This window comes from Eptesicus fuscus, chromosome 2 (assembly GCF_027574615.1).
Source record: "Eptesicus fuscus isolate TK198812 chromosome 2, DD_ASM_mEF_20220401, whole genome shotgun sequence".
NCBI classification, from domain to species: domain Eukaryota; kingdom Metazoa; phylum Chordata; class Mammalia; order Chiroptera; family Vespertilionidae; genus Eptesicus; species Eptesicus fuscus.
In genome coordinates this window covers 71,542,847-71,560,045 of record NC_072474.1, presented here as the reverse complement: position 1 = coordinate 71,560,045, position 17,199 = coordinate 71,542,847, and the positions used below count along the sequence as shown (strand labels likewise).

At 38.0% G+C, this 17,199-nt stretch overlaps 1 protein-coding gene across 1 annotated transcript; it reads right to left on the bottom strand.

Moving 5' to 3' along the window:
• Positions 1 to 3,894: 3,894 nt before the first annotated feature.
• On the bottom strand, positions 3,895 to 4,168 carry LOC129150798 (mitochondrial import receptor subunit TOM6 homolog). The gene has a single exon (XM_054723506.1). It carries the CDS (start codon positions 4,166 to 4,168, stop codon positions 3,944 to 3,946), a length of 225 nt encoding a protein of 74 aa, XP_054579481.1. The 3' UTR covers positions 3,895 to 3,943.
• Between the last annotated feature and the right edge of the window lie 13,031 nt (positions 4,169 to 17,199).

The window sequence follows — 17,199 nt, the reverse complement described above, 5'->3', positions numbered from 1 at the left end:
TGACCTGAGATCTTAAGGGAAAGTAGGAACTAACTAGGTAAAGGTGGTATAAACTATACCCATCCAAAGCCCCTGTGGTAAAAGGAAAAATGGTGACTTCATGTAGTTGAAAGAATGTTACCATTGCTGTTGTGTCAGAAAGCTATAAAAAGCATGATGCCAGATGAGTTTAAGAAGCAAGTAAAGGTCAATCAGAGAGGACCAATGTAAGGATTTCTGTCTTCCCAAAGAAAGATGAGATGCCACTGAAATGTTTTAAGCCAGAGAGGGCTACGACCTGTGTTCAGAAAAGATCATCTTATTGTTTATGTGGAGGACACAAAAAGGATGTAGGGAGAGCAGTCAGAATGCTGATTTGGTATATTCAGGGAAGATATAATGCTGGCTTAGACTGCTTTTGGTGGAGATGGCTGGAAATGGTTGGATTAAAAAGATATTATGAAATCAGAGCAAATAATATATTTTTCTTTCTAGAACATTTATTTTATTAATAATATGCGAATGCACAAATGGACTAGAATAAATATATCATCATTTCAGCCTGCACAGCTGACACCACGGGCCCTGAGTATTCACAGATTTCCGAAGCCTAGGAAGGAGATGGAGAACGGAGGCCATAGGCCTTGACCCCATGTCCTGGCTGCTGGCTCAGTAGAAGGGCCCATGTACCCTCTCTCGCGCCCATGGCCATTCACCCAGGTGTCCCTGAAGCCAGGGTTCCCAGTTACAGAGGGGACAGGGCAGGGTCCCATGGCAGTGCTCCACAGCCTACCCACATGCCCGGTGCCATACCGCCAACCCCACCCCGGGGGCAGCAGTTCTGAGGCCTCAGAAAGGACAGCCAAGGACACAGTTGGCCTGCTGGGCCCCTCCCGCCACACAAGTCAGGGTGTTGAGTGACAATCACGAACAGAGCAAATAAAATTTGCTGATGAATTGGAAATGAGGGACAGCATTTTACTCTAATCTCTGACCATGCCCCCCACACACCTCCTTGGTCACTTTTAGAAGGTGATCTCATCTCATATTTTATTAAAAAAACAGAAGCCATTCAACAGGAACTTTCTCATTTACCTGCCACCAAACCTGCACTAGAGAGGGGCTTAGGAAAAGTGGTGTCTTCAGGGGACAGCCAGATTTCATTTAAACCAAGGGAGTAAAGTGAGAGCTCAGAGAAGTTTCTAAGGATATGGTGGAGTTTTCTGGATAAATCCTGGTAGTTGTATTGGGCTCTTCACTAAAGTTTGGAGGTCAAGGAAAGCATGGTGATGGATCTGAAGAAAGGAAATGGAAAGTGTTCTGGTGATGAATGTGAAGTAGAGAATGGGTGACCGTACAATTTGCCATATAAGCATGTGTGAAAGGTATGGTGAATTTCTTTGATGGGAGCAGATAGTGAGAAGTGGCTAAAGGATCTGACCAGGGTGGCCATAGCTATGTGAATTGGCAATCTATGTGTTAGAAGGTCTGGCTGTAGAAACTGAGAACTCACATGCTGCAGGGCATAGGTGATAGTGGAAACCACAAAGTAAAGTTTTGTATTGGATACCCATAACTCCTTTGTCCTGTTTTGGATTTCTTCCAGGAATAGACTTGTGGCAAAGGTTATGGTGCTGCTAGGCATAAAAGAAAGCGGTGGGCATGACAGTCCTATTTGTTGATGAAGGGGTACATAAAAATTGTTCAAGGTCAACTTCTCTGTTGAAGATGGATGGCCTAGTCATATTGTTTATTTGATATGTAGCCATATAAGTTTTCTTTCTATATCTAGTTGATCATTCTTTTAAAACTTCATTTGTGGATAGTGAGTAGAAGAGGGATAAATTCAGACATTGAAGAATTTGAGGAATGTACATTAGAAACATAAGACTAATTGCAATACATAGTCTCACTCTGAATTGTCAGGTACTTTATGGAGATGGAACACCTCCTTAATCAGCAAGGCAGCATGCTCTGAAGCAGAATATGATCCAACATAAAGTATACTTTGTGCCCCATCTTGGTGGAAGCACTAAGAATTATACTATATCTATATGAAAGGAGGGCTATGACAAACTATGGTAACAGTTTTTTAATGAGTTCTGAGGGATCAGACTATAATTTTTCCCCGGGAATCCTGAGCCTACTTTGATTCTAGATGCAAATCTTGTATATCTCAGAAAGTTTTGTCAGAAAAAGAACTACCAGATATCCTCATGGGTCATATTTTGGGTTTTGAATGGATCTCAGTATTCAGTCAGGTTAACATTTGTCTGGGCTTCTCTTTGGTGAAACAACACCTTTTAAATGTATTTATTTATTTAATTTTAGGGAAAGAGAGAGAAACATCAATTTTTTGTTCCACTTATTTATGCAGTCATTGCTTGATTACTGTATGTGCCCTTAACAGGGCTTGAACCTGCAACTTTGACCTACTGGGACAAAGTTCCAACCAACTGAGCTACCCAGCCATGGTGGTAAAACAACACCTTTATTTATTTTTTTTCTTTATTGGTTAAGGTATTACATATGTGTCTTTATCCCTCCATTGACCCCCCCCCCCACCCCTCTACTTATGCCCTCACCCCCCTGGTGTCTGTGTTCATTGCTTAGGCTTATATGCATGCATACAAGTCCTTTTGTTGGTCTCTCTCCCCCTTTCTCTCCCCCTCCCCTACCTTCCCTCTGAGGTTTGACAGTCTGATCGATGCTTCTCTGTCTCTGGATCTGTTTTTGTTCATCAGTTTATGTTGTTCATTATATTCCACAAATGAGTGAGATCATGTGATATTTATCTTTCTCTAACTGGCTTATTTTGCTTAGCATAATGCTCTCCAGTTCCATCCATGCTATTACAAATGGTAAGAATTCCTTCTTTTTTATCGCAGCATAGTATATCATTGTGTAGATCAGTGGTTCTCAACCTTTCTAATGCCGAGACCCTTTAATAAAGTTCCTCATGTTGTGGTGACCCCCAACCATAAAAATTATTTTCGTTGCTATTTCATAACTAATTTTGCTACTGTTAATGAATCGTAATGTAAATATCTGTTTTCCAATGGTCTTAGGCTCTACAGCAGCGGTTCTCAACCTGTGGGTCTCAACCTGTGCATTCCCACCAGCAAGGCACAAGGGTTCCTTTCTCTCTTCATCCTTGCCAGCACTTGTCATTTGTTGATGACAGCCATTCTGACAGGTGTGAGATGGTACCACATTGTCATTTTGATTTGCATCTCACAGATGATTAGTGACTTTGAGCATGTTTTCATAGGTCTTTTGGCCTTCCTTCTGTTCTCTTTCAAAAAGTATCTATTTAGGTCCATTGCCCATTTTTTGATTGGGTTGTTTTTCTTCCTTTTGTTAAATTGTATGAATTCCCTGTAAATGTTGGAGATTAAACCCTTATTGGTGATAACATTGGCAAATATGTTCTCCTATGCAGTGGGCTTTCTTGTTGTTTTGGTGATGGTTTCTTTTGCTGTGCAGAAGCTTTTTATTTTGATGTAGTCCCATTTGTTTATTTTCTCTTTAGTTTCCATTGCTCTAGGAGCTATTGCTTCGGCATATGTCTGAAATTTTGCTGCCTGTGGATTCCTCTAATATTTTTATGGTTTCCTGTCTTATGTTTATTTATTTTTATTTTTGGTGAGTTCAGTCTTTATTTCAGATAATTGTTAAAATACCATCAGGTTATTCCTCAAGAAAGAGCAAAGGTCACTCTCTACCGAAACGCAGGAATTATGTACAGAACTTTACAAAACAGTGGACAACACTTCTGCTGAAGCCTGACTGCTGACCAGAGAAGGAATTGTGAGTAGACTCAGAAGGAAAGCAGGCAGGAAACGGAAGGTAGCCATCTGTATCAAATTTCAGCTGCTATCAGGGAAAGTCTTGTGATGGTCATAGATTGGAGGCTCTGTGTTTGGAAGGTTCAAGTACATCTCGGTTCCATGTGTCTATTTGGCTACACCCCTGGCTGAGGTGCCATTAAGTCAATGTCACTCAAATTCCTGGCCAGCCAAACTCCTGCAGCGAAAAGTCCCAAATTGAGGATCAAGTTCCTCCAGAAATCATTCCTATCGGTGGCGAAGCGGTAGATGCCCTGAAGCCATTCTCCAAAGTTGTCTGGAATTTCTGGAGCTTCATTTGCTGAGCTGCCAGCATTCACACCGACCCCGCTGGAAGCCATAGCAGCACCTCCCCCTGTCTTATGTTTAAGTCCTTTATCCATTTTGAGTTTATTTTTGTGTATGGTGTAAGTTGGTGGTCTAGTTTCATTTATTTTTTGCATGTATCTGTCCAATTTTCCCAACACCATTTATTGAAGAGACTGTCTTGACTCCATTGTATGCTCTTGCCTCCTTTGTCAAATATTAATTGAGCATAATGGCTTAGGTTGATTTCTGGGTTCTCTATTCTATTCCATTGGTCTATATGTCTGTTCTTGTGCCAGTACTAGGCAGTTTTGAGAACAGTGGCTTTGTAATGCAGCCACTGTTATTGAGATCCAGTATTGAGATACCTCCTACTTTGTTCTTCTTTCTTAGGATTGCTGCAGCTATTCAGGGTCTTTCTTTTTCTTTATTAATTAACCCTTTTAGTGCCAGCGGGCCAATCTATCGGCCCATGGGGTATGTGCGAAGAATGCCACGGGCCGATCTATCAGCCGGGTGTTTTTACGCTCACGCCTTTTCTTTTCTGTGCGTCGCATAGGTTTTGTAGACATATTTTTAGTACCTGTCATGCTTCCTAATCATTATTGACTAATTTTCATTGTGAAAATTAAATATATGTTCGTTTTTTTGGCTAGAAGAACATAAGGTATTTTCTGCTTTGTAGCGTACCTGCTTTTACTGTGTAGCGGAATTTTCCACCTACCCGATACTAAAAATCTTGCTCGACCCAGTGAACCTGGATATGACCCATGTGCCAAAATCCAACCTCTCATAGATCATGCCAATATCTTGTTCAGACACCATTATACTCCACACATGCAGTTGAGTGTTGATGAGAGCTTGGTTGGAACAAAGAACCACACACAACTCTTGCAGTATCTACCAAATAAGCGGCACCATCGGTGGGGTATAAAATTTTGGATGTTGTGCGACTCTGTCGTTAACTATTGTTTGGCATTTTTTGTATACAGAGGAGCAAAATGTGTTGTAGATAAAACTGAAACCCAAAAGAACGGCCTAGGATATAGTGTAGTGATTAGATTATTGAAAATGGGGAATTACCTAAGAAAAGGTTATCATATTTTCATGGATAATTTCTTTATGTCTGTTCCATTGGCAAAGGACTTGTATGAGCTAGGTTGTTATGTTACTGGTACCATTCGTAGAAGTAGGAAATATTTACCCGAACAACTGACACAAAAATTTGCTGTAGGAGTGAAGAGGTATTTCCGCCAAGGTCCTATTCTCGCTACTGCTGTGAGGGAGAAGTCACAACGTTTTCCAGTAATATTATTATCCACCAAATCAAAAGCAGAAAGCAGTAAACACTTAAGAAAACATAGAGGTCAGAATAAAGAGGTAGTGAAACCATCAATTATACAATCGTATAATGATTGCATGGGTGGAATAGACACATCAGATATGATGTTGTACATGTATCTTGATGAGAGACTGACTGTGAAATACTGGAAAAAAATGTGTTTCAATATATTTTCACGAATGATCCTCAACAGTTACATAATTTACAAAGAAAACCTCCCCTCTGAGAAAAGCCCTATGTCTCATTTGGATTTTACTATTAGTATTGTTGAAGATCTTGGGAATGAATGGCTCCTAGAGAAAAATAACAAATGTGGGAAATCGGAGGAACATGTGAGACAAGACAAGAAGCTGTTAAAAACATTACCTGGAAAAAAGGAGAAGGACTGTTGTGTGTGCAGCAAAAGGTGTGAAACAGGGAGAGGGGAGCGAAGAAGAAGCCGTACAGTGTGTGGTAAATGTGAAAAAGGTCTTCATGGTGCATGCTATCCTGAACAGAAGTGCGCGTGTTAAATTGTGTGTGGGACATTTTAGTAAATTCAATGTTATTATTTAAAAAATAATTGCAAAAGCATAAAAATTTGTTGGTGAGCTAATAAATAGTAGTAGAAACTATTTATTAATACTGTCAAAAATATTAAAGAACAAATTTTCTAATCTGAATGTAAAAGTTTAAATTTTTTAATAATAAATTTTAAAATTTACTTTTCCCCCCATAAATTTATAGAAGAGATAACAACATAAATGAACTTTTTTATCATACCTGAAAGTATTAAGAGTGTATGTAAAAATAAACTAGCTTCAACAAATAAGTATTAAGCTTAATATAAATTTCTTAGTACAAACGTGCAAATTCGTCAAAAAAGCCGTGGCATTTTTCACGTATACCAGGCCTAAGAGGCTGGCACTAAAAGGGTTAATGTATTACATATATTTCCTTATCTCCCCATTACCCCCCCCCCCCCACCTCCCCACTCATGCCCTCACCTCGGAGTTTTTATTCCACATGAATTTTTGGAAAGTTCATTCTAGGCCTATGAAATATGCTGTTGCTATTTTAATGGGGAGTACATTGAATGTATAGATTGCTTTGGGTAATATGGACATTTTAATGGTGTTGATTCTACCAATCCATGAACATGGTGTGTTCTTCCATCTGTTTATGTCTTCCTCTATCTCTTTGTTCAGTGTCCTGTAGTTATCTGAGTACAGGTCTTTTACCTCCTTAGTTAAGTTCATTCCTAGGTATCTTAATTTTTTTGGTGCGATGGTAAATGACATTGCTTTTTTAGTCTCTCTTTCTGTAAGTTCACTATTGGTGTATAGAAATGCCATAGGTTTCTTGGCGTTAATTTTGTATCCTGCTACATTGCTGAATTCATTTATTAAGTCTAATAATTTTTTGATGGAGTCTTTCAGTTTTCTATGTACAGTATCATGTCATCTGCAAATAATAGTAGTTTTGGTCTTCTTTTCCAATTTGGATACCTTTTATTTCTTCTTCTTGTCTAATTGCTATGGCTAGCACTTCCAGTATTATGTCAAACAGGAGTGGTGAAAGTGGGCATCCCTGTCTCATTCCTGTTCTTAGGTGAAATGGTTTTAGTTTTTGCCCATTGAGTATGATGTTGACTGTAGGTTTGTCATATAAGGCTTTTATTATGTTGAAGTATGATCCCTCTATTCCCATTTTGCTGAGGGTTTTTATCAAGAAAGGGTGTTGAATTTTGTTAAATGCTTTTTCTGCATCAATTGATATGACTATGTGATTTTTATCTTTCAATTTGTTTATGTGATGTATTATGTTTATTGATTTGCAGACATTGTACCATCCTTGCATCCCCTGAATAAATCCTATTTGGTCATGGTGTATGATCTTTCTGATGTAATGCTGGATCCAATTTGCTAGAGTTTTGTTGAGGATTTTGGCATCTATGTTCATGAGGGATATTGGCCTGTAATTCTCTTTCATTGTGTTGTCTTTATCTGGTATTGGTATTAGGGTAATGCTGACTTCATAGAATGAGCTTGAAAGTGTGCCTTCCTCTTGAATTTTTTGGAATAGTCTGAGGAGGATATATTTTAGTTCTCTGAAAGTTTGATAAAACTCCCCTGTGAAGCCATCTGGCCCCGGGCTTTGGTTTGCTGGAAGCTTTTTGATAACAGCTCTAATTTCCTCCATAGTTATCGGCCTATTGAGATTTTTAGATACTTCCTGATTGAGTTTTTCTAGGAATATGTCCATTTACTCTAGGTTGTCTAGTTTGTTGGAATAGAGTTGATCATAGTATTTTTTTTTTTTTTTAACAATCCTCTGTATTTTTGTGGCATCTGTTGTTATTTCTCCTCTTTCATTTCTGATTTTGTTTATTTGGGTCCTCTCTCTTTGCTTCTTGGTGAATCTGGCTAGAGGTTCATCAATCTTATTTATTCTTTCAAAGAACCAGCTCTTGGTTTCATTGATCTTTTGTATTTTTTTTTTTGTGTGTGTTTTTTTGTTTTTTGGTCTCTATGTCATTTATTTCTGCTCTGATCTTTATTATCTCCTTCCTTCTGTTCAGTCTGGGCTTTTCTTGTTGGTCTCTTTCTAATTCTTTAATTTGTAGAGTTAGATGATTTTTTCTTTCTTTTATTTTTGAGGTAAGCCTGTAGAGCTATAAACTTCCCTCTCAGGATTGCTTTCACTGTGTCCCATAGATTTTGGAGTGTTGTGTTTTCATTGTCATTTTTTTCCAGGATGTTTTTAATTTCTTCTTTGATCTCTTTATTAACACAATCATTGTTTAATAGCATGCTACTCAGCTTCCAAGTGTTTGAATTTTTTGATTGTTTTATTGTCATTGATTTCTAATATTATGCCATTGTGGTCTGAGAAGATACTTTATATGATTTCAATCTTCTTAAATTTGGAGAGACTTTGCTTGTGACCCAATATGTGGTCTATCTTTGAAAATGTACCATGTGCACTTGAGAAGAACGTATATTCCTTGGCTTTGGGGTGAAATGTTCTGAAGATGTCAATTAATTCCATCTGATCTAGTGAGTCATTTAGGATTGCTGTTTCTTTGCTGATTTTTTTTGTCAAGAGGATTTATCCAGTGATTTCAGTGGGGTATTACAGTTCCTTACTATGATTGTATTGTTGTCAATTTCTCCCTTGATATCTTCCAGGAGATTTTTTTTTTAATGTATTTGGTGCTCCTGCATTGGGTGCATATATGTTTATCAGGGTTATATCCTCTTGTTGTATCGATCCCTTTAGGATTATGAAGTGGCCTTCCTTATCTCTTGTTATGGCCTTCACTTTGAGGTCTATTTTGTCAGATATAAATATTGCTACCCCAGCCTTTTTTTCCTTTCCATTTGCCTGAAAGATATTTTTCCATCCCTTCACTTTCAGTCTGTGTGAGTCCCTTGTTTTGAGGTGGGTCTCTTGTAGACAGCATATATATGGGTCATGTTTTTTTATGGATTCAGCCACTTCACTCGATGTCTTTTTTTTAAATTTATTTTATTTTTTTAAAATTACTTTATTGATTAAGGTATCACATATTTGTCATCAACCCCCTCCCCCCGTTACCCTCCTAATCCCCCCCACACGCAAGCCCCCCTCCCCCTGTTGTCCGTGATCACTGGCCAGGCTCACATGCAAGCACACAAGTCCTTTGGTTGATCTATCTCCCTTGTCCCCACCCTCCCCCACTTTCCCTATGAGGTCTGACAGTCTGATCATTGCTGTTCTTGTTCTTCAGTCTATGTTGTTCATCATTTCCCCTAGATGAGTGAGCTCATGTGATACTAGGAATACACTTATAGGGACTGAAAATGAGACAAGCAATAATGGTTATGCTGAGAGGCAAATGAATCAGTCTGTAGTGAGTTTCCTTCTGGGCCAACAGTTCTTTTGAGTCCCGGTTTCTATGTCCAGCAGTTGTTAATGTGTTCATAACAGCAATGATATTTCAGTTCTGGATGGTGGACAAATGGTGGTATTGCAGGTCCGACCCTCTCTGGTTTGGTCCTGGGCAATCTGCAGTGACGCATATCTGCTGACTGCTAGCATGGCAAGGCATCGTCAGCGTCTTCCATCTCTGGACTGTTTCTCTTCTGACTTCATGGCTGGAGCACTCCTGTCAATTCCTCTCTGTTGCAGGAATCCACATGTCTCGGAGTTGTTTTCTGAAAATATACAAACATATTCTCGACCAAAAGTTAATAAAGGAATATTTTCTATAAATTTGACTTGCGATCCTTTTTCATTTTTTTGCCCAAATGATTTTCCTTTGGCTTGTTTTGACACCATGTATGTTTTACCTGGGTGACTTGCTGTTAGCATTACAAATGAAAGTTAATTTTCTAAAGTAAAAATTTTCTAGATGTAATTTATTTGCAGGATATTTTTCCTTACATGATATTCTTCTACTATCCCCCCTTTTTTGGTTTAAATATTGGGAGGCTTTTGAAAATTTTATGCTGTAATTATTGGTAGTTCATCTCATGGTAAAATTGCATAACATATAATGAACCTAAAGCAGTCACATTTTAGTGCAAAAAAAGTAAAATTTAAAAGCTATCAAGATTACAGCACTCGATGTCTTTTGATTGGAGCATTTAGGCCATTTGCATTTAAAGTTATTATTGATAGGTACTTTTTTGTAGCCATTTTTATTTTTTGTGCCTGTGTTCCTTCTTCCCTTTTTATTTCTTCTTTTTACACCAGTCCCTTTAGCATTTCTTACATTGCTGGCTTGGTAGTTATAAACTCCCTTAGCCTTTTTTTTTTGTCTGTGAAGCTCCTTATTTCCCCTTCAATTAAAAAAATATATATATATTTTATTGATTTTTTTACAGAGAGGAAGGGAGGGGGATAGAGAGTTAGAAACATCGATGAGAGAGAAACATCGATCAGCTGCCTCTTGCACACCCCCTACTGGGGATGTGTCCGCAACCAAGGTACATGCCCTTGACCGGAATCGAACCTGGGATCCTTCAGTCCGCAGGCCGACGCTCTATCCACTGAGCCAAACCAGTTAGGGTTCCCCTTCAATTTTGAATGATAGTCTTGCTGGATAGAGTATTCTTGGTTTCAGTCCCTTGCTTTGCATCACTTTGTAAATTTCCTTCCATTCCTTTCTGTCCTGATGTGTTTCTGTTGAGAAATCATTTGATAATCTAATGGGAGATCCCTTGTTGGTAACTTTCTGTCTCTCTCTTGCAGTCTTTAAGATTCTCTCTTTGTCCTGAATCTTTGCCTTCTTAATTATTATGTGTCTTGGTGTGGGTCTTTTTGGGTTCATCTTGTTTGGACTCTCTGTGCTTGTGTGACTTTTTTCTTCCCCCCAACAGGGAAGTTTTCTGATATTATTTCTTCAAATAGGTTTTCTAACAGGAAGAGACTTGTGCCTCTTTCTGTCATTTTGGTACCTCTATTATTCGTATGTTGCTTCATTTCATGTTGTCCCAAATCTCCCTTAGGCTCTCCTCTTGTCTTTTAATTCTTTTCCCAATTGCAGTTCAATTTGGGTGTGTTTTGCTTGCCTGTCTTCTAATTCTCTAATTCAGTCCTCTGCTTCTCCTAGTCTACTGTTGAAACTTTCCATGGTGTTCTTTATTTCAGCTATATCACTCTTTATTTCTTCTTGATTCTTACATAAATTGTTGATTTTTTTATCCATCTGGTTTATGAACTGTATGACCTTTATTCTGAATTCTTTTTCTGACATATTGCATGCCTTCGTTTCAATATCTTGATTCTTCAAGTCTGCTTGCAGTAATTCTGGAGCCCCCTCAGATGCTGCTTGGCCCAAGTGTCTGCTTTTGTTGCCCCATGATGAAGCCATTTACTTCTATCTGTAGTTGTAGGGACATGTCAGTCTTTGAGCAAAGACTCTCAAACATTGATAGCCTTGTCAGTCAATAAATTAATAAGGTCTTCTTGCTGTATATGTAACTGGTATATACATGTTATGGAGTTAGACTTCCCAGAAGAATATGACATACTACTTAATTCTCTTGTCATTTGTGCTGTTCCTTATTAAGAATATTAGGTCATGGAAGAGTTTTAAGGTCTCTCAAGTAAGTGGATTTAGGCCTTAAAGATGCTATTTATAGTGATCATGTCCAGTCTTGTATATTGTATAAATAATTATTGTCATATCCAGCTTTTTCCAGAAATATGTACATAGGCAGAATTTACCTCACCCTGAGGTACCTTATGGCAGGCATTCATTCCTCCATGGAGATGATGGAGGCTTTTTTTTTTATGATGAGAAAAGAAAATGGACTGCAGAGTGTGATTGAGATTGAGGTAAAGAAACTCTTCCATTTTTGAAAGTAATTACCATTTGCAGACCATTGATGTCTGATTTCTTTAACTTGCTTGGCTGGAAAGGGTATCATTTAGGACTTTGTGAGGATAATAGAGCCACTATAAAATGTATGGGGATAAGGGACTTATTAAATGTGAAAAGAGCTGTGGAAATGAAATTCTGGAAGAGGGGAGTCAGAGCCTCAGAAAAATCATCACCAATTAGTACTTTAAAATACCTGTCTGGTGGACAAGTTAAAGCTTGCAGAGAAAAGCATGAAGCCAACTCCTGTAGGCTGTCAGAGTACCATAGCAAAGGGGGACTTGTGGTGAGGTCTATGGAAATTGCTGCCTCTTGGAAGTTGTTACTGCATGCAGCTATTGCCTTGGTAGGTCCACAGTCAAGCACCTGGTGGAGGGCCTGGGGTCACTGTTGGCCAACAGGGCCAGCATCTGGGAAAATGAACCAAATGCAGGGGAGAACAAGTGAGGACTTTCTAATATTGTGTGTGTTTGTCATTTTGACAATGACTTTCTGAGAGTAATGACTTCTGCCTTCCAAATTATATGCAGTTCTTCTTTCGGTGAACTCTAACCTAACACAATTCAGCATAGAAATTCAAATCCAAAGCTTTTAAAGATACATTTGTTGGAGTTACCTCAGAGGTAGAGATGGTATAGTAGTCCTAGGGCCACAAAAAACACACACACCAAAAACAGGGCATCATATGAGGCTACATTTTTGGACATGTTTAGATCATGGATAAAAAAAACCAATTGAGTGTTCCAGTGTCTAAGGGAGTATCACAAAGTACTTAGAAGACCATTTCTTTGATAACACCCTCTTGTTAAAAAATTTTTTTATTGATGAGAGAGAGATAGAGTGACATATTTGTTGTATCACTTATTTATGCATTCATTGGTTGATTCTTGTATGTGCCCTGACAGGGGATTGAATCTTCAGCCTTGGTATATTGGGACAACACTGTAACCAATTAATCTACCTGGCCAGGGCCTGATAATGCTCTCTTGAACATGATTTAGATTTTATACTCCCGCTGTTTAGTTTAAGGCCTTGGGGGCGAGCAGTCTCATACCAGGACAGCTTCGCAGTTGCGATAATTCCTGGCAGAATTGGGCTTTCTCATTTTTCTCTTAAAGAATACCAGGGCCCCAGCAAAAAAGGCAAAGAGGGTTGAGAGATTTCCATAGATATTTTATCTATGGAATTTTAAAGGACATAGAAACCTTCAAAGAGTGGAGCACATTTTATTTTTCTCTTTTGGATTTGAGCCACAGATGCTAAATAGATTATGCAGTCAACTGTTGATTCACAATTAATACTGCTTCCAGTTTTAAGAGCATCATAATATATATGTGTACATATATATGATCTCTTCTAGATATATCTGAGTGTATATATATATATATGTAAATGTTCGTTTGTTCAAAATATTAAATCTCTGAAAGTTCTTCACCGATTGCTTTGAAATTTTGACACAACGTTGCACTCGAATACGCACGTGTTTTTATATACCTTATACCTACTATTATATAGATGTCACACCTGTGACAGGTAAAAACATGCTTTTTTTTAAAAAAAACAGTGCCATCTGTTGGATGTAAAAGCAACACACACTATACTAAATATTTTACAATTCCATTTCAATGTTTCCCATTTACGATCCATTTACAATTTCCAATTTTATGATTCCATTTCAATGTTGATAATGATTGAAGATTTGTGCTTAGAAATCGTGAACAAAGTTCTCAATCAATTGGGAATGCCATCACCGAATAGATCTGCTGCTGCTTCGTTCGATGTAGAATTGCGTCGTGAACAAAATTACAACACGGGTGATCTTTTGTCGTATGTGCAATCAAATATTCCTAACGCTTGAGCAAAAAGGCATTTACGATCAAATAATGCAAACTGTCAATAACGGGGTTGGAGAAATCTTAGATGCACCAGGAGGAACTGGTAAAACGTTCCTAATTAGATTGATTCTGGCAGCAATTCGATCCCAAAATGACATAGCCTTAGCTCTTGTGTCATCCGGAATAACTGTGACATTGCTACCAGGTGGAAGAACTGCTCATTCTGCTTTGAAATTGCATTGAACATGCAATTCATTGAAACTCCCATGTGAAACATTTCCAAAGCATCTGGCATGACAAAAGTAATGCAGAAATGCAAACTTATTGTTTGGGATGAATGCACAATGGCACACAACAAATCGCTCGAGGCTCTTGATTGATCATTGCAAGATTTGCGTGGAAACATCAGACCATTTGGGAACGCATTAATATTGCTTGCAGGAGATTTCAGGCAAACATTACCTGTAATTCCTTGATCGACACCAGCGGACGAAATAAATGCTTGCCTGAAATACTCTACTTTGTGGCGACACGTAAAGACGTTAAAATTAACTACAAATATGCGTGTCCAGCTGCAAAACGATCGATCAGTTGAGATATTCTCACACCAATTGCTGGAAATTGGGAACAGAAAGGTGCTGGTTGATCTGACCTCAGGACTAATTTCATTGCCTCATAACTTCTGCTATTTAGTGATGTCAAAAGAAGAATTGGTTGAAAAAGTATTTTCCAATATTCAAACCAATTATAAAAATCACGATTGGATGAATGAACGAGCTATTCTTGCAGCCAAGAACAAAGACGTCTACGAACTTAATATTATTCAGTCTAACATTCAAAGCGAGGCAGTCACATACAAGTCGGTTGACACTGTTGTAGAAGCAGATGAAGCGGTTAATTATCCAACAGAATTTTTGAAATCACTCGATCTGCCAGGGATGCCACCACACATACTGCAACTGAAAATTGGCGTACCAATTATCACGTTGCGAAATATCAACCAGCCACGCTTTGCAACAGCACGCGGCTTGCAGTAAAAAAATTAATAAGCAACGTCGTAGAAGCAACAATCTTGACAGGACCTTTCAAAGGTGAAGATGTCCTCATTCCTCGCATTCCTATGATTCCAACAGATATGCCATTTCAGTTTAAGAGATTGCAATTCCCAATTCGATTGGCATTTGCAGTCACCATCAACAAAGCTCAGGGCCAATCTTTAGAATTGTGCGGTTTAGATCTAGACACGGATTGCTTCTCACATGGACAATTATATGTTGCGTGTTCTAGCGTTGGCAAACCAGACAATCTCTATATTTGCACAGACAATGGAACAACAAAAAATATTGTATATCCACAAGCATTGTGAAATTAAACATATTAGAAATGTGCACTTTCTCTTTTCTTTCTTTTCCATTTAACCAGACTGAGCCACAGCAATGCGTGGCCGGGTACAGCTAGTGTTTAATATAAAAAAAGTAAATATGGTAGAGTCATCTTTCTATCTCCCAGTGATAAATACAATGCCTGATTCATAGTTATTGCTCAATACATGTTTATTGGACTAAATCTTGTAGAAAGATGATCGTTCCCTGAGAAATAAAGAGAAAAATAGTTAATTCTTGCTACATCTGCCACCAACTGCAGTGACATCTCTGATTCAACATGCATATTTAGAAGATAATTACTCTGTGACTTGATGAGTAATTAGAAACATTTTTGTCTAACACATTCTTGCATCATAGGTATACCTTAAAATTCAGCTTCAAGCAAAGAATCAAATTATTGGTTAGAAATATGAATTATTAAAAGTTAATGTTTTTACCTAGTTCCAGATAACTTGTTTTGTCATTCAATCCATTAATTCATTACCTTTATTTGAGTCTATGATTCTAATTTGCCATCTATAATACTGAACTTTAAAAGTCATGGATTCTGTGTGTTATATATACTCTCTCTATGAACTACTATAAATAAATTCTGCCTTTAAATTTGGAGAAAGACATATTTGGATTATTAACTGTTAGAGATTCTGTTGCAGATGGTACTGCTAATTTATAACTATGAAGGCAGAGATCTTATTTGCCTTGTTTATTCTGTTTATCCCCAGTGAATGCCCAATACAGTCCTTGAACATGGTAGATGCTCAATAAATATTTGTTGAATAAATGAACAAAATAATGTATATTTATAGTAAGGTTAATATAGGACCAACAGTTTTGTTTATACAAGCTAGACCTTGCACAGTATCCTATTTTCAGAGCTATGTTGACATATTGTCACTCAAATAAATTGGCATCCCTTTCTCAAAGAATTTATTTTTCATTCAATAAGGCAATGTGCTAATGCAAATAAAGAAGAGGAAAGGGGTCAAGGGAACATGGAAGCAACAGATAGGTGTTTTGAAATACACCTCACTTTTTAATTACCAAATAATATAATTTCACCAGAGGTCCTTATTGCATTATGAAGTTTGTCAATAAACAGGCTGGTGGCCTGAGTAGTCAGAATACCTAGCTGCTTGCGTGTGTGTATGTGTGTGTGTGTGTATATATATATATATATATATATATATATATATATATACACACACACATATATACACACACACATATATATACACTCAAGAATGAAAGCATTGGGTAAAATGGTTATCCCATGACTTGTGGGATACTAGACTCAGGTGAAGTTCAGTGTCTAATTACTTCAGTTTATAACATGTTTATCTCTGTTAGTTGATAATAGCCTTCTAAAAGCAGTTGCCTAACATGTATGCCTAGACATATTCACCCAAAATTTTCTAGCTCAGTTTGGAGCTCAGTACAAACTTAGCTTCTTTTTCTTCTCTTCCACAGTCCTCCTCTCTACTTGTCTATTTACAGTGGAAATTCATCCTTCTTCTGAGAAGAAGGTTATAGCTACTAGATGGTATGATTAGGTTGCTATGTATGAAATTTGATTTTTTTAAAATTAATCCTCACTGAGGATATTTTTCCACTGACTTTTTAGAGAGAGAGTGGAAGGGAGAGAGATAGAGATAGATTGATATATATAGAGAGAAACATCAATGTGAGAGAGACACATCAATTGGTTGCCTCCTACATGTGCCCTGACCAGGGCCAGGGATCAAACTTGCAACCCAGCTATATGCTCTTGACTGGGAATTGAACCCACAACCCCTCTGTACTTGGGCAGACACTCTAACCACTGAGCACACCGAGCCAGGGTGAAGTTTGATATTTTTATCAGGTTGGCCTGGTTTTTTGGATAAGCAGTCCAGGCTATCTTTTCCCAGTATAGTGACATTGTGATATGCCACCTGGGTCTTCTTCAATGAAATATGAAGCCTCAGCTGCTGAAGGAGCTATGTACTGATAGCTTTCAGCTTTCAGCATCTTCAGAGATTGCCTCAGTTACAGAGTCACAGGAAGTCCTATCCCCAAGAGCTAATAGATGTGGAGAATAAGGGCCTTGCCATCTGAAAGGCCAATTTTAGCTCCAATGCTTTTCATGGGGTTGGTTAAGGCTGTTGCTTGACTTCTC

What these genes read in the sequence shown, in the direction of transcription:
- LOC129150798 (XM_054723506.1), bottom strand. Translation starts at nt 4,168, where the DNA reads ATGGCTTCCAGCGGGGTCGGTGTGAATGCTGGCAGCTCAGCAAATGAA.